At 42.1% G+C, this 18,597-nt stretch overlaps 1 protein-coding gene and 1 long non-coding RNA gene across 3 annotated transcripts; one reads left to right on the top strand and one right to left on the bottom strand.

Annotated features, from left to right (window-relative positions):
• Nucleotides 1-1,803: 1,803 nt before the first annotated feature.
• LOC116802263 lies at nt 1,804-5,566 on the bottom strand. Its single transcript, XR_004362634.1, has 2 exons — nt 5,429-5,566; nt 1,804-2,766 (listed from the first exon to the last, which is right to left on the bottom strand). It is a non-coding gene; the product is annotated as an uncharacterized LOC116802263 (long non-coding RNA).
• Nucleotides 5,567-7,477: 1,911 nt separating this feature from the next.
• LOC6612224 (synaptic vesicle glycoprotein 2B) lies at nt 7,478-17,156 on the top strand. 2 transcript variants are annotated; one of them, XM_032726162.1, is made up of 4 exons: nt 7,478-7,642; nt 13,449-13,622; nt 13,739-14,459; nt 15,105-17,156. In XM_032726162.1, the coding sequence occupies exons 2-4, from the start codon at nt 13,586-13,588 to the stop codon at nt 16,243-16,245; spliced, it is 1,899 nt and encodes a 632-aa protein (XP_032582053.1). In that variant the 5' UTR covers nt 7,478-7,642; nt 13,449-13,585; the 3' UTR covers nt 16,246-17,156. The 2 variants fall into 2 exon arrangements, with proteins under 2 accessions (XP_032582053.1, XP_032582054.1); XM_032726163.1 differs by lacking the exon at nt 7,478-7,642 and adding an exon at nt 10,735-11,280.
• Nucleotides 17,157-18,597: the final 1,441 nt, after the last annotated feature.

Below are 18,597 nucleotides of genomic sequence, written 5' to 3'. Positions count from 1 at the left end.
AATGGCTTGTCAATAGCAAATTCAGCAACGCAGACAGGACACATTTTCTCTGCGTAAGTAACGAAGAAAATTAAAACAGGGAAAAAAGAAAAAAACATAAACAAAACGAAGTATATTAGTACTAAAAACGATCGAAATAACAGCCAGACTCACCCACTGGGTGTCCGAAATAAACAAGATTGAATCAGTTTTTCAATTTTCATTTTTGGCAAAACAAATTTTCCTTGCCTTCCGTCTCGTTCTGCCCAGTCTATTGCGCACTCTTTCGCACGACAGACTTTCGCTTTCTGGGGGCCACATGAAAATCCGCGATTCACGTGTTGCGTATTGTTTATATTTTGGCTGTTGGGTAGAATTGGGTGAAACGTGTCGATCGTGTGGATCTCCCGATTCGATCGCATGTGCACATTCGGATGCTTAGATAAGGACGCCCCGATGATGACGAACTAATCTATGGGTTTCAGAGTCAGATAATTGCGCAACAACAAACCACCGAAAAACGTAACAAAAGTCGACGACACCAAAAACCAGCGATAACTATTTGAATGGAAGCAATATCGAAGCTCAATCGGCAAGATAACGATAAAACCGATAACAAGGACTCGGAAAAGGCGACGATAACAAGTCTTCAGCATTGCCACGCCCACCGCTACCACGAAGAGGTAAGTTCATAGTCATGGGGATTCAAATATTGAAGGCCTAAAGTCAATGCAATTAGCATTAGCAAAAAATTGCGTATACGCCCAGTGGCCCAGAGTGCATTTCTGCATTTTCCCATCGATTTCCCGATTTTCCACCACTTGCACACACCCAATTGACCATTCAATCGCTGCTGATTGCACTTGATTTGTATTTTTCACATGAATACTTGAAGACATTTGTTTGCAGTGCCGGCAATCAAACAAATTAAGTCACCAGCGGCGCATTTCTTATGACAGATCGCTGTAACAGAAATAAAATGCAATCGCAGGGAAATTAAAATTTAATCAAAATATTTGCTTACAGATAAGACAAGAGAAACGTGTCGCCATTTTTAAGGGGTTCTTACTATGGGATTGGGGATGGTTGAGGAAGCAGAAAGGTCAGACAGTTTTGGCGCCATGTTCTTAAATACACACTTGTATAACATTAAAATTACCTGGAAGTGTTCACAACTCGGTTAGTTGAAGATGCTATATCTTTAGCTAAAACGATGAGACTAGATGTATCTACAAATCGATATATGAACCTTGAACCTGAAACGCGACCACTTTTTCATAGCCGAAATTTTCGCGAGTCGCTGTATTTTCGGCTGGGCAAACATTTCCTTCAAGGCGTGCTTTAAAAATAAAGCGCATATAGATAGATCGCTCTCCGCCATAATTATTTATTTATTTGTTTGTTTATTTTCTGCCTTGCCCTCGCGTTTATTCGATTTTGGGGGGCGGCGATGCGCAAAGTTCTTCGATATAGACGGATTCCGATTCCGATTCAGATTCGCATGCAGATACAGTCTGTGCTGGCAGTGCAGGGAATTAATTCTTCTCTGCGGGCTGCGAATGCAACTGCTTTAATTGTGCAATTAGCTGCATAATTGCAATGCTATGAATGATCACGTATTCAAGGAGGTACTTAAAAGGGGTGTATTTGAACTGAAATTGATGGCTACTCAGCCCGGGGCCACAAACCAATGAAAGTAAAACACATTCATTACCATTCAATTATTAAATAGGATTTATTTATATTAATATGTTATACGTAAGTTAGAGCAAGTCAGCTTTAAGTTACCTACCCCACTTTAGCTCTAAATAAATATGTTAAATGTTGATTCAAGTGTGATAATTTATTTGGAACAGCATGCGAAAATTGAGTAGTCAATAATGTTTTTTCTTCCTGTGCACTTAGCAAACAAATAACAAATAACGAGACAGGGAAATCTTATAAAAACCTGCCACGTAAGCATTTTCAGGCAGTTCGGGGTCACCAATCTGACACTTTCTCTAGCACCGTCGTCGATCTCTCCTTTCCCCCACGCAATTTTTCTTGCCCACCTTATTGCCAGTATTTAGCAAACAAATAGTACATGCAAGCGGGAAGCCTTATAAATACATTTTTTTGCCTGCTCGGGGTCACCAGCATGCAAATAACTCTAGATGTGCAAGTGCATGTGCAATATATGTGCATGTGTATTTCCAGTCTATATGTTTTGCGCCGAAAGTCGCCCAGTTGAGTTGAGGGCCTCGTCGTCCGTTTGTTCAACTCTTTATGACCCTTTGGTTGGCTCGTGTAGCGGCGTTGTTGATCCAGTAGCTATATCAAGTAGTGGTAGCTATATAGTGCCTCGATTACATTAGCAGCAAAAGGCCCTAATCAAGATAAACATTTTAAATCAAATTACCCGCGCCGACAGTTTTAGACATCATAAAAATCCAAACAAAAGCCGTCGTAGAGAACACATCCAAACAAAGCAAAAACAAGTGCTTTTGGGCATTTTGCAATATCTATTTTGCAAAAAGACGGCGAACAAAGAGCCAGGCGACATGTGGCATCAACTAATTGTTGTCATATCCATTGTTGTACCTGCTCGGGCGCCACAAACCAGTTCGCAAATGGAATTAAGTGAAAATCAAAACGGAATTTCAATGGAAAAGCACTCAAGCAGACAGTTCCTCAGTGCTCGAGATCGTCTTCCAATTGATGCAAAGAAGGCTTCCGAGCTAGTAGAAATCAGTTACCAGGTGGTTTTGACCACCCAGAGAAGCCAGATCCAGTTTCGATTCCAAAATTCTGTAAATAAATTGCAAAGAGTGTAAAACGAATTTATTCTCCAATGTAAAAGCAGCCAGAATTTTTTCTTCATACAGCAAACTGCTCGTAGTATCCCAATAATGATATTATTGATGCAGGCAATAATATTTATTCAACCATAAATAAAGGAAATGCGGAGCAATAACAAATGATTAAGCTTAAACTAACATTCGGTGTTTACGATTTATGAATAATAACGAAATGTTTATATCAGCAAATGCAACACGAAATTGATTTTCGTTATTTTTATCATTTCCGAAAGCAATTAATTTCAATTTTTTTGAATGTATTCATGATTTATAAACAATGTGGTTTTGTTTTAAATCAATTATTAGTTGGTTGAAAATTTATACAATGAATGGAAAATGATTGAAGAAACTGAACCCGATGATCCTCTTAATAATGTGTTAGTTCTTTGAAATCGAAATTATCTGTGAAACTGAACCACTGCTCATCTAGACCCAATAATGATGCTTCATTGGAATCGCTTCCGAAACGATCTGCGGAAGAACTCATCGCGATTTAGATGACTGCCTTAAAGGTTCACCGCGTTGATTGGCATCGGTTCTAACCGGATCGCACTGGAGACTGGAGACTGGAAACTGTAGACCGAAGAATGCAGAATGTGCCTCACGTTCTGCAGTTGTTTTACTCCCCATCGATGTCGTTGAAATTGGGCATTGAATTGATTTCTGCTTAAGCCACATGGTTAGTCATCGGCCATGCTCGTCTCTCTCGCTCTCATTCTCGCTTTGGCCCATTGGAAACGGAGTCCTCTGTCCCGCCTTCTTCTACATAGCCCTCTATATTGTTTTTTTCCCCTTGCCTTAATTGATATTGAGCATGCAATGATTAATCAAGCCCGAGCTGCGAGCTGAGCGCGTTCATTCGACAGAGGGGGCTTCTCAGAAGGGGAGATGATGTGGGTTTTCTTTTGAGGGGGGCAAAACAGATGGACCATAGACACTGCGTAGCCAAAAGTGACTTGGCACTTTAAATGCACGTGACCCAAGGAATTCTGTGTGCGTCAGTGGCGAAGTTTATAAACAAGAGTATTAGGAAAAAGCCCCCGTTAAGCCAATTATAATGGTGATGTTTTGAACGTTATAATGTTGCGGCTCAACGAAATGACAGATCGTAAAGCTAAAGATAGACCATTGAGTTGGAGGTGATAAGCTAGATCTTAACCCTGAGGATCACTGGGGTAGATTCCACTGAGCCGTCATCATGTACGAAATCAATAGAAAACCCCCATCGAATTCACCTATTTATTGAGCTCCAAAAACAATCAAGAATTCGCCTCTGATCTTGAATCTATTTATGTGCGGAGGGTTCAAGGCGAGATCAGTGCAGTGCATACCCCTAAAATGAGCGAGGGTTCTTGGGTCTGGTGTTAATTGATGGGAATGAGAGTTTTTGTTTTTGCCACTGAAAATACAAATAAGGAAGTGGGATATCAACAATGTATTTGGGTCTTGAAGTGAGTTATCAAATTGAATTGTTGTTTAGATAATGTGAGATCCCATATCAAGGGGATGGCGCAGAAGTGCCAGAGTAGGCAGATTTATGCCTGGCCAAACGGTCCGCCGATAAGCGGAGTATCTCCGTGAGGGTGGCCCATAAATCCCCAGTGGCAGCAGACACAAAAAAACATCAACAACTTTAAGCCGCAGCCTCATAAAGTCTACACAAATTTCCACTGACGTCAGTCCCACATGAGGAGCAGTCTACATAGCGATCAAGATCAGAAGACCGGGAGATCTGCGGATCGGGACGAGGGATGGATGGTCGGTTAGTTGAGTTGGTTGCTTGGTTTGGGAGTTGACTTTGATGGCGAGCTTTGGAGACGAGCCAAGATGGGTTGGGCCTTGGCAGTCAAAGAACACACGTTGGGTTGTCCAAAAAGTACAACAATACGGAGAAGGGAAAACAATATCAGATGGCCAGGTCACGAGGGCTGCCTGACACGGACGGACAGAGGGACAGAGGGACAGAGGGACGGACAAACAAGCAACTGGAAGTGATGACAAGCGGACAAACACCACTGAACTTGGACGAATGGCTGGCGGCTGGGCCAATATTTGTTTGGGATCCGCTTCGAGTTGCGAAAGATGAGTGACGAAAAGTAAAGCGACTTATTTTTAGCCGATCTACATTGCATTCGGCAGCAACCAGCCACCGAATTTACAAATAAGGCCCCGGATTACAGGGCGAACACCTTGAAATTCTACACTGCATTTCATATGATACCATTCGCACTTCCCCACTTCACCAATCTTTAACTAATTATAACTTAATCCTAAACTCTGAAAGCCGCTTAACAATTATCACCAAAAATACTTAATCCTAGTTTGCATTCGATATAAGCTTAAAACTAAAGTATATACATGTGTATATTCTTTGAATGGCTTAACCTATTCCATAAATTTGCACACAACTTAATTGTAATGTCCATCATTATATCTAAATGTGTTTCGAGCTTATATCTATAAATAAATATAAAGCCTAGATATAAGTGCACTTAAAAATAAATATGTATATAATATATATAATATATATAATATATATAACATAAATATATAAATACAAAATAAATAAATATAAAACATAAATAATAAAATCTCCTAAATGAGGAGCATACCTGGTCATATCCATGATGCACTGCATCCGGAACGAGGAGGGGATGCCCATATGGCCTCTGGAACTACCTTGACACTCACCGACACACATACTACTACTATTACTACCACGTCATATTTTTCTTTCGACTGATTTATGAGGTGTCAGAGCTCCTATCCCATGATGATTGAGCCAGAACTGATTGGGAATTGTAAGTATTGGCGGCCGAAATTAGTTTTACATTACATTTACATTACACTTACATTACAGTTACATTGTATGTAAATTATTATGTAAATTATGTAAATTACATTGTAACAATCTATCTTTTGATTTGTTTAATGTTTTTTGTTGAATGTTGTATACTACCTGTCTTTCAGTGTTGCAAATTTTATGTTGCATATTCAATGTTGCAAGTTCAATGTTTCACATTCAATGTTGCACTTTAAACGTTGCATATTCAATGTTGCAAATTTAATGCATGTTGAATGTTACATGTTACTTATGTATGTACATGTATATATATTGTTTGTTGCAAATATATGGCTTAATGTTGATTGTTCTTTATTGAATGTTTGTTGTCGATTGATAGTTATTGAATGTAGATAATAGATGCTGAAATAATTGTAAACCATTAAATGTTGCATTTGATTTTCATACATTTATATTCATCATCATAACGCGACATAAGCAATTCCTTGGAAATACAAGTTCTTTGCCATAAAGCCCACAGTCTATACGATATGGAAAGCTGTCTAGCATAATTTTTGGTTTCGATTCTGTTTCATGGCTGTTGGCTGCGGAAAAAACCTTTGGACACACAAAACGATCACTTTTTATTATGGAACTGAACAAAAAATTACGTAGATCTTTTGCCGCCGCCAGGGAATTGGCGGTCCTATGGCGGGGGAGTGAGGGCGCGAAACACAAGCACGCAAATAATTCCGACACATTCGAGGCGACAAAAAACGCGAGAGGCACTGAGTTCGCACGCACATATTTCATACATATTCGTAGAGCTATTTCTGTATCTCCTGGATATTGCTGACGCTCCATTTTTTGGGACCCTGCAGCGATTTCAGTTCGAATATTCGATTGGTTTTAGACAGGATTTTGGCCATCATTTTTCGAATCAACTTGGCCTTTGCAAAGGCCAATAGTGCAACGATCGGCCCTTAGCTGGTGCATAGCGATCGCTGAACTGGTTCACACCCGTTTCCAAATCGACTTCATGTCCAGCTGCCACATGAATTAGCGATTCGTAACGAAAATCATTTTAACCGATTCATAAGCGATTTATATATAGTCCGGGAAAACTATAGATAAGTCACCCTTCAATATGTAAATAAATGTATTTTATTATTATTTAATGTCCTACGAGAGGTCTTCTCATAACTTTCCATCCATATGTACATACATAAGTGATTGATATTGATGCGTCATAGTGCTCACCCGCTTTTAACCGATTCGCGCCCGATTCGCTCGCGAAGGACCTCGCCATTAGTGTAGACTTTGCATTGGTATTGACGAATTACATGCTTTACGATGAAGGAAGAGCATTGCGTTTGCAGCGAGCCATAAAGATTGCAGGTCTTATTTTTGTACACATTGTTGCGATTACGAGTATAGCAGTCGGTAGATAAGAGCGCCTGAGAGCCAAGTGATAAGCATCGGAGGGCGACATCTCTGATGCTGCCCCATCTCGTTTTTGCTACATGCTCTTGTTGTTGTTGTTGTTGTCTCCGATCCGCTGGCGATAACGTCAAGAGTAACAAAAAACAAAAAAATAGGAAGGCAAAGCGCAAAAAAGAGGAAAAATGAGACAAAATAAGAACAGCAATAGCAACCGAAGCAGCTGAGTGTACACAAGCTAAGAACCGAGCCGAGTGCCGCCGAGAGTGGCAGGCGCACACACAGATTGTGCGATCGCGAATGAGCGAAGAAGAGTCAGCATCCCGATAACGAAGCCGAAAAGGGGGCGGCTGGGTTTCGGGGTGGGCGGGTTTCTGTACGGGCTGTGGCACTCCGGGTTGGCGCTTATAAAAACGCCGGCCCAACGATGCTTGGAACGCATTTTCCAATCGCTCTTGGAGCCGCGTGGAGCTCCTCCAACCAGTGATCGTGATCTATATAGCCCGATTCTTCAACTCGTCTAGCCGCCGTGCATCGGATCTCTTTTCGAAACCACACACACATAGCAACTAGTCGACATCGTCGACAAGGACAGCAGTAGTAGGTGCGTATCCCCCAGATAATTAAGTACCTCCCCCTCCCACCCTCCTGCCCAAGGATAAATTACAATGGGCAAATTCAGTCGACGCGGCGCGCAAGTCTTCCTGTTGCTCGTAAATATGTTTCAGATTCAGGATGACACAAAACAAATTATTTTCCGCCGCCCAGGGGCATTATTCCACATTCTTTATGCCAATCTTTTTGTTTTGTTTGTTTTTTAATTTTTTTGTTGTCGCTGGAAATACGGTGTAACAGCTGAAAATAACAAATACGCATAAATTAATTATGCAAACTAAATTGCCGCGCGCCCGCGAAACTCGCAAACTCGAAAAGGGGGAAAAATACAAGTGGAATAAGCGCAATATTAACATTTAATTCGATGCCAAAGTGAATACAGCAGATTGAAAAAAACGGAAGGCGGGCGCCAAACACCTGTGTCCGATTAATGCAAATATTCGTAATCCTCGAAATTGCAAGACTTCCAAATCTCAGGCCCCCTTATGAATATGGAATTATGGAATTTTTAATGGCGAAATTCTTAAGAGGATCTCAGTCTCTGCCCTCAGCGTACTTGATATAAATCTTTGAGATCCTTCAAAAAGGATATTTATATGGCTGTTTTTCTGGAGCCCAGAGTGTTTGGAACTGCTGACTCAAAGCCATGATGAAATACACTTTCCGCAGGCTTATTCATCATGCCAAGAGGTGTCCTCTGAATCATTCGAATCGGGAATAGCTTTACCGCTTCGTGCTAGGCCGGCAGATCGGCTCCAGAGAGGGCCCACTGTAGCTCATAGTCGCACTCTCTCGAGGGCAAAAAACAACAGTATCTCCAGCATTTCTTAGTCATGTTTGTTTTGAATTGCCTGGTGATGTGAAGAGCGATCCGATTCGTTGTTTATTGAACACCCAATTCGCAATTTCTCGTAATGCCCATTCGAATTCGTTATATTCACGCTCTCTTGGCGACTTTTGTTTTCGTTGACCACATTCGCACATCGTCTTCAATTGAAAGTGGTCAATTAATTGAAATGTTTGTGCAGCGATCGCAAGGAGCGCACAAATGCTGCTATGCTCAATTGAAGATGCGGATCGGAAAGATGTCGAAAGATACTCGCCTCGGTGGGGGAAATAAAAAACCGATTCGAACGAGTTTCGAGCACAGCGCACGCAGTTTGATTAACATTCAGCAACAACAGCCAGTCCAGTACATATATGAACCGATAAAAGTGCATATAGAATATACTTATGGGCACCTCTATATGTAGGAAATGAAATATATGTGTGTATAGGCCCATCTGTGTTCGTTGGCTCCGGTTGGTTATTGTTTGTAGATTAAACTCAGCCATGGCCACATTCGCCCCAAATTGAACTTAGCAAAGGCAGCAACCATTTGACCTTTAGTCTGGATATCAATCATGGGCTTCTTAACGTTACGATTCTATATCTATACATTCAATTGTAATGGGTTTATGGCTGTGTGTTATTACGATCGTAATTAAGCTGTCCCTCGTCTAGCATAATTTTCAATTGGCCGTGTTCGTTTCGTGACAACAATGTCTAATTAAATTAATTGTGGGCGGCTTAAACAAACGGCTAGTTAGCAAATATTAAGCGAAAACGAGAACCGAACAAAGAACACGTACCGCAACCCACTGACATCCAATCTTTTGTGTGGCTCTTTTGTGGGTCAGAGGTGCGATAATTTGCCAAACGAAGCCAGAAACCAGAAATTAGCGTCAAGTTACGACTACATCCGTACTAATCGCCCATTATGCAAGGCCCCAATCTGCACTTGACTCTGGAGAGAGTCACGTCGTCTTCGTGGAAGGTAACTATCTCGGGTTTCACAGCGCTTTCCCTTGTTCGCGATCTTACGGCGCGCATAAACATCCTGAAAACAGATGACTAACTCCCACCAAAGTGTGGCTAACAAATTAAGCAATTAGACAACGTTGATCGACTTTATGGCAGATATTCGTTATTCGCATGATACAATGAGAAATGAGCACCTCTAATTGCATCACTTTCAAAGCGCTATTAGATCGACGTTCAGTTCGATTATTTTCCCTCTCAATATTGGTTTTGAAAATCCCTAAACTTGGTTTCAGTTTTTTGTAAGCTCACAAGTCACATGGCCGCTTACACGATCATTGCTCGCTGTGATCGACTGGTTGTATCAGTAATCGCCGTGACAACAATACGTATAATCCCTATATGTGTGTTCATACTCGCCCGCTATATGTAACAATATGAACAATAATGATAATGCCGCTATTAAGTCTCAAGTATAATTCTTTTGATCACTTAAGCCGATGCCTGCTGCCGTTAATTGTTCGCAAAAAGGGATTCGAAATTGAGTTTTCGAATTCTCATCGGGTTTGTCACCCGATCGGCCAGTTACGTTTAAGTTCAGTTATCGTTATGCGATTATCATTATATTTGTGCCGAACTTGACTCACCTGAACACTTTTTTTATTTTTTGGGGGGATCAAGGTAGATCACGTGCCAATTACGATTTGGGGCTTTCTTATAAGCGTCGTAAAAATAATCCCTGCACCTTATAGCTAATTTTAGAAAGTAAGTTAAAAACGCAGTCATTTTCGGGGTCACAAGCTTGTCTTGTGGGACATTTTAGTAATTTTGTCTAGGATCCAAATAAGTTATTAGTTTCCTTGTTTATAGATACATATTGGTCATTTCTAAATTCACGATCCTGCAATATTTCGGAAATACTTAATTAAAATTTAACTTTTGATCTCTGAAGGAATTCAATCGTATCGAGGTCAATCGAGGCTGATCATTTCTTGTTTTGATTTGCTCTCTTCGGCGTTATCATTTAATTGATTTGCAATTGCTGGCCGCACTTGGGCGATGATCACAATTTGAATTTCAATAAGCGAGCGCGCGCGCGCGTTCACAGCGGAACGGTGGGAATGGAGCGGCCAAGCAGTGAAAACGGTAAAAGGGGGCGGTGGGCGGGTGATAAGCCGCGTTCCAATGCCGCTCGTTCCGCGGATGCGATTTCTGTGTATTTAAGCGGCCGTCGAACGCCGCTCAGATACTTTCCACCGCTTGAAGTGCACGAACGTTGATCGAAATACCGCTCACAGTACCGCCGACGTACCGCTAACCGCTCGCAAAATCGAATTTGCCAAAGATCCGCAACAAGAAGTACATTTTTTTTTGTTTTGCCTAAATTGTATCGATTTCGATGCCCTTTGCCATTCGCCCACTGTGTGCCAGCCAACGGTTTTAATGTTTTCGCCAGTTTGCAAGAATTGCCAAGCCTCGTTGAGAACTCCGCGCAGTACGAACGCCAAGATCCACTATAAGCAAAAACACAAACAGTCCACTTTGAGCTGACGAGCAATTTTCTAAAATTTAATTCACAAACAACACGGAGTATAAATAAACAAACACCAAACAAGTGCAAAATAAAACAGAAGTACAGAGATATACAGGGCGTAGTAAAAATAAATATTTAACGGTGCAAAAAACATATTTTATTCGAATACAACGAATACAACCAATTTAATTGCCAAACAAACAATAAGCCCCGAAAAAACAGCGGTGCAAATCAACCCAAAAGATCTCCTGGCCAATAACGAGTACAATCCAATCCAGAAAAGCAGCCAACAGGTAATGGAATGCCAATCATGAAAAGCAAAGTTGGCGCAAAATTAGCAGACTTACCAATTAGCAAGCCCAATATTCTAAACAGCAAAATGTTGAAAACAAAACGGGAATTATATAATTGAAGTTATGAATATGTATTAGTGAAAGAATGAACTTGAGTATGTGGAGCAGACATCTTTGGTATATTAAAGACCTAGTAAACTACTAAACTTAGGAGTCTCGTTTTGCTCACAGTTACGTTTTAAAAACAATCCAAACAATTTATCTGAGTCACTTTTGCATTTTTTGCACTGGCTCGGTAATCGATTGAGTGGTTCAATTCTCACAAATGTTTTGTTGAAAATCTGTAGTTTTGCGGGTTCATTCAGACTTCGTACCCCGCCATTTCCCACATCATCTGGCTGAAGTGCCCCGAAGTCTACAGCCGGGTCTCCGTTTTATGTGCTAATTAATTTCAGATATGCAAAGGCGCAAAAAACAAAAACAAAATAGCTACGTGCACCATAAACGGACCACCCAATCCCCCATTTCCCTGGGCATCCGACACATGCAGCGGATGACATTGGGGCATCGAGTATAAATAAAGCTGGGACCACGTCAAGTCCGGGGTATTCCATTCACACGCAGTTTTTCCAGTTGCGCTGCTTTAACTGCGCTTGAAAAAGACAATCATTCTAATGCGACTTGTTAAACAGCAAAACTGGAAGCGAGTGCGTTTTTATGGCGCTACGTATATATGTACATATTTACGTAGCATATCAGAGTTATTATACCCGTACAGTCGTACTCCAATGGATAGAATGTTTTTCGAGTCGTATTAGAGCCAATAATCATGGTTCAACTCGAAAGTTTATGGGAGCAAACTTAACGAGTGAACTGAGCGGTTGAAAAGTGCATTTAATATGCTTACAAATATATTGCGCTTATTTCCCAAATGACTGACTCTACTAGGGCTCCAGGGCGGTGACTGTACTTTTGATGGGAATGAATGAATGAATTAGGAATGGGAATGGGAATAAGATCGGGAGTGGATCTGGGACTGGCACGAAGGCCAGGTGAAGGGCCATGTGGCACTGGCTTGCGGAAGCGAAGGCGTTTAATGATCGTCCAGGGCATAAATCAGCATATATTCATAATAAAACATGGCTAATTGCTGGCGATTATCGTTGGGCAAGCGATTGAGAGTGCGGAACGGAACGCAGTGGCAATGAAACACAGCAAGCCACCCACCCACCAGTGACGAATACTGACTGCTACACAACGAAAAAGGGTCTGATGGTGGTTTCATATCCATGAGCAAGTAATCCTGGCAAGAGATATGTATATGTTTTCTCAAAACCCATTAAGATACATCGCTCTCTTGAGAGTAAGGAAAAGATATCGTTATAATGACTTGCCTTCACCAGCATTTCTCGCAGTGCATTCGCCGTTGCGCTTTTGGTTCCTGTTCTCCTTCATTGCACATGCGTACGGCCGGTTCAGTTTCAGGTTCAATGCGATTGCGATTGCGACTGAGAATCATTCGTTACCGATGTACGTTTGTAATTGTTGTTGCTCCTGCCTAATGAATAAAGTGAAAGATTGGCGCGATAAATTGTGAATTGAATTCAATATTCGCAAATCTCTTAATTAGCCAGCTGTTCGAGCGGAAGAAGCTCATGCTAGCTTTGATTTATGTTTATGTTTTATAGAGTGCCACTAACCAATTAGGTCTATGCTCACAAATCAGCACTGGTGCTTGCCCATGCACCAACAACAATTATAATTAGTATATAGTTAATTTCAAAAATACCCCTAAATATGTGGTGGCTAAATACTGTTGTACCTTTTTTTTTTAGTACATTTGACCAGTAGTGAGTCAAATACGCAACGAAGACAGCTACCCAATTATTTATTAATAAAATTGTCGACTCAAATGGGGGTTTTTTTCACGCCTTCGGCACTTACGGTTAATTTCAGTGCCCGCGACTATTTCGGGCATAATTTTTTATTAATCAATTACGATGTCGCTTGTGCGCGACGAACAGATCGTTCATTCATTCTGCTCAATTGCCTCCCAATTGCGTTAAATTAACCCACTTTTCTCTCCATGTCGAAACAATCGATCGATAGAACGATCGATCTGTGGTTAGCCAATCGATAACACTCGCCATCTCCTTCTCTCATTGCAGACCGCTAAGCGAGGCAGACACAACTGTACCCATCTAAGCAGAGCTTAGAGCAAAAAGCCACCAAAAAACCCCGACAAGTAAACCCAATTTCCTTTTTGCTACGCGCACAAGAAGCCAACAAAACCCTGAACTATAGAATGGTAGAAGGTGATTCCGCAAAGGGCAAAAGCGAATGTAAGTAATATAGATTTAGCTCACAATTCGTCACGCCATCCATTGGACTAATGGATATTCGATAATCCCATAAGCACTTTGACCACTTTACCCACTGTTTAACCCCCTACTTGCAGCCTATAATGTAGAAGCTGGACTACAACCGAACTACAACCAGAGCGCAGCAAGCAACCAAGCAAGCAACCATCCCACTGGCCAGGCCAACGCACCAGCCACCGGAAACGCGACCTCGCACATCGACAACCGAGCGATCATCCAGCCGTACTCCTTGGGCACCGGACCCAAGCAGCCCGAGTATCAGTTTGCGGCGGACAATCGCGCCTACGAGCCGGACAGCCATGCCAATGGCAAGCAGCAGGACGTAGAGCGGGACGCCCCCGATGGGGGTCACGGGGGTCACGGGACGCCCGGCAAGGGGGGCATGGGTGCTAAGGGACGCAAGAAGTCCGTACCCTTGCCGGAACCCACTGCCCCAATAGTCGCCAACTTCGAGAGGGCCATCGAATTGTGCGGCTATGGCAAGTTCCATTATATACTGCTGGCCATCTGCGGATTGGTCAGTACGTCCGAGGAAATGGATGTCATATCCATGTCCTTCATTCTGCCATCGGCGGAGTGTGACCTGGATTTGAATACGGAGACCAAGGGCTGGCTGAACTCGATCATCTTCATTGGCATGATGGTGGGCGCCTACTTCTGGGGCAGCATCGCCGACAGCTTTGGCCGCAAGAAGGTCCTCATCGTCATCTCGTTCATGAACGCCCTCTGCATCGTCGCCTCGTCCTTCTCGCAGACCTACTCCTTCTTCATGCTGTTCCGCTTCCTCAATGGTGCAGCGTAAGTATCTGCCATCCAACTAAAATTAAGCCACAACAATGGGCAATCGATGTGGTGATACCACCGCTCCATGCAGCCATGGATCATCATCGATCGCTCATCGATCTGTGGATCGAGTGACACACGGGCCTGGACCCGGGGCAAGGTGTTAATTCAATTACTTCTATTATGAATAACAACAAAATATTTGAGCCAAAATATCGTGACTGTTTATGCTAATTAAAGGCTCGAATCCCGCAAGTCCGATCGAATTGCCCCAAAAAAATGTAACGAACACCCAAATGCCTATCGAATTTGCCGCTGGCAAATGAAAATCTCAGCTCAGGCCTTGGCCCCCTGGCTTTTGGGTTACATTGACGCTTAGTCACCGGTTTACCCCAATGCTCACTCATATTTAACAATATATTTTGTATTTTTTGCCGATCGTTTGCTAATTACCGCACCAAACTGACAACTGCTAAATGATACTACAATTTTGGTGCACCATTTTCCATAGAATTCGAAAAAATTGTCGTATATTTGATGTCCTTTTGTAGAGTTTAGTAAACGTGGCGTATACGTAATATACGATTTGGAAAATCGCGTATACGCACTGTATCAATCTGCGATTATAACATTATTTATTTTTTTCCCATTTACTTGCAGTTTGGGCGGCAGTGGTCCTGTGATCTGGTCGTACTTCGCCGAATTCCAGCCGAAGGCGAAGCGCGGCTCCATGCTGAGCTTCATGGCCGCCTTCTGGACGTTTGGCAACCTGTTCGTGGCCAGCTTGGCCTGGCTGATCATCCCGCGAACGATTGGCTTCACCACGGCGTACTTCACATACAACTCGTGGCGTATCTTCCTGCTGGTCTGCTCACTGCCCTCGTTCCTCGTGGGTTTCCTGCTCTTCTATCTGCCCGAATCGCCCAAGTTTCTGCTGACGCGCGGCAAGAAGGATCGCGCTCTGGCCATTTTCCGTGGCATTTTCGTGACAAACACGAAGCGCCGTCCGGACGAGTACATGGTCTACGACCTGGAAGTGGACGAAAAGCTGCTGGAGAGCAATGGCAATGTGAAGAACAAATATAGCCGCATGATCAGCGGAATGGTTGACCACAGTCGCGCCCTGTTCAAGTCGCCCATACTGCGTTTCACCATCGTTTCGATTACGATCAACTTTACATTCCACATTGGATACTACGGCCTGTTGATGTGGTTCCCGGAGCTCTTCAATCGTTTCGAGGAATACGAGAAGGCATTCCCAGACCAGTCGGCCGGCGTTTGTGCTGTCACAGAGTATGTGGTCAACCTGGCCAAGGAGCAAAGCAACAATGGTACCTGCTCGTCGGATATACCGCAATCGGTGTTCATGGAATCGCTGATATCACTGGCCTCAGCGCTGCCGGCCAATCTGCTGGCCATTCTGGGCATGGACATGCTGGGCAGGAAGTTCTTCCTAATCGCCGGTACCATGACCGCCGGCATCTGCTCGGCGCTGATGTACTTTGTGCGCAGCTCCGTTCAGAACCTGGTCGTATCGGCCATCTTCAGTGGCGCCATTTCGGCGGCCAATGCGGCGCTCGACTGCCTCATCACCGAAGTATTCCCCACCAAGCTGAGGGCCACCGGCGTGGCCATTTCAATGGTGGCCGCTCGCTTGGGCGGCATCATTGGCAACATCGTGATTGCCCAGCTGCTGGACAACTACTGCCCGTCGCCCACGTTCATCGTGTCGGGTCTGCTCATCGGCGGCGGTCTCATGTGCCTCCTGTTGCCCAATACGACGCGCAAGGAACTCAATTAAGCAGCTAATCAATCCCTCTAATCCCTAGCCACCAGCCAAAAAAAACCCCCATATAATCCTTCTGCTTAAACTGCTAGTCTGCAAGGTCTTGTTTCGAGCCCTGATACTATGGTTTATAACGGATCATTGATATCAACTTGAGGTCAGGACCTTTTTGGGCTAGATACGTTCCCCTTTGAAAATCAACAATAGTTAACATACCACCCAAAACCCACCCGCGACCCACATTTAATTTCCATTTGCCCCATTCCGCCAGAGGATCGGGCATTATCTGTGTATATATGGTATGTGTGTGCTACAATACACGATTATTTGTATCGTCAGTAATTATTTAACGATAGCGATAACGATTTTCACTGTGTGTCTAATTTTAAACGCCCCCTTTTCCCCCTCCCCCCACAAATATCTATCAATCTATTGGAATTTAAATGAGCCAACAAAATGAAATCAGAAATGGGCAAAAGAAAAGTCACAACGAAAACAAACCTTATCGAAAGGAAAGAAAGAAAATTATGAAAAGAACACAACCATTTTGGGATGCGATTGACATTCCTTCGCCCAATTATGATAAGCAAAGAAAACCCCAAGCCAGCGAGAAGATATAGCAGGTAGGATCGATAGCAATCGATGTATATGTATTGTATTGTACGATATGTAGAGAATAATATATATATATTTAGCAAGCGCCGGCGCCGGCTGAAGCAGCAGCAGAGGGGCTGAGTAACGGTAACGGTAGAGATAAGGGGCTAAGCGCCGATAAGCATGGAATCAAAGATACTATCGCACCGTTCTCGTTCCGCTGCTGTCCGTTATTGTTGTTATTATTGCTATTATTATTAATGCATCCAATGTAAAACACATACGTATATAACTTTATCTATATATTAAACATACATACTATATCAAAAAGATTTTTTTTTTGTTTTTTTTTCGTCATGTAGGACCAAAGCACAGGAAGTGAAAGAATATTTGTAAAATTTAGTTACGTTATAACAAGTTATGCTACATATATACAAAACAAAAAAATACCCTAATAAAGAAGGACAAACCACAAAAGAAAACCTTGTTTATTGGCCACCAAGGGGTTATATACATAGATATGGGTTATCTTTGTAACTGTAAAACTAACATAGTACTTCCTCAAAGATTTCGATGCCATTCAAGATCAGTTTAATCAGTCGCACATCTGCGAATTTTTCGAATGGAATGGAACACGCGACCGGGCTAATGTTTATTTGCTCAATGAATGAGAAATATTGACGAGGTCCAGAATTAGCGTTAATTAAATAAATACATTGCCCAGATAGAACCGCAAACTCACGGATTCCACAAAAAGGTAGCCCATGTGTACATATGTACATACATATGTACACATTTGTACATACATATTTGCTCAACTAAACTCAACTGAAGTGGATGTGCACGTTTCAGAAGAATTGGTCCCCCCATTTCTGCTCCCCAGGGCAGTACTCTATGGTATGGTATTGTATGATGTACGGGATTCGATGGGCATCAACACGTGCAAGTGGGAAAAATCCAATAAAAGAGAGGCGCCATAAAAATAGATTAGCAATGCTGATTTGCGTAAATAAATACGAAAATGTTCCAGTTTCCAAATTGAATTGCCAAAGATAAAGACATTAGCTCGAAAATACAGAAGACAACATCGCGGCTCGCATAAATCTGCGTTGAAATGTGCGAACATGTGTGTGAAAGAAGGGAATGGAAATGGAATTCTAGACATTTACTTAGTAGCTATGATAGTTAGTTTAAATAAATATATGGTATGTCATATCTTGATTAGCAGAAAAGGCTGTGATAATCAACTTGGGTCCCATGATCGTAAAAGATTTAATCATTCTGCTAGCTAATTATGGCATAAACAAATTGGAAAGCTTTCGCCCGCATAACTATGCCATAGAATTGCTGCCTACTTTAGGGAACCACTTTTAAACGCTGCTTTACACTCAGAAAAATATCAACTAAATTCCCATGCCATCTATTTAAAGGCTTAACAGCATATTCTTGAAATATTATTTATTCATTTAAAAATATATAATGTTTGTATTTTTTTGTTGTTTTTCGTTTCTTTTCCTTCATATGACATTTTGGAATGATTATTTAATGCGTTACATCGGCTTGTCTCTAGGTGTTTGTGTGTGTGTGTGGTGTGTGTGTATTTGGGTGTATGCGTGTGTGGGTGTTTAGTCAGATTTAATCGCTACATAGGCACGTCAGTTCTATTTGTTGATGCTGCTGCAATGGATCCTTACTATTATTCGCTTTAAAATATATATATTTTTTTATTTGTATGTATATTAAATTATATTTCATAGACATCATTCTTTGCTT

Source organism: Drosophila sechellia, chromosome X (genome assembly GCF_004382195.2).
Source record: "Drosophila sechellia strain sech25 chromosome X, ASM438219v1, whole genome shotgun sequence".
Classification (NCBI taxonomy): Eukaryota; Metazoa; Arthropoda; class Insecta; order Diptera; family Drosophilidae; genus Drosophila; species Drosophila sechellia.
Note: the sequence above shows the minus strand (reverse complement) of the source record. Positions and strands in the feature narration are given on the sequence as shown.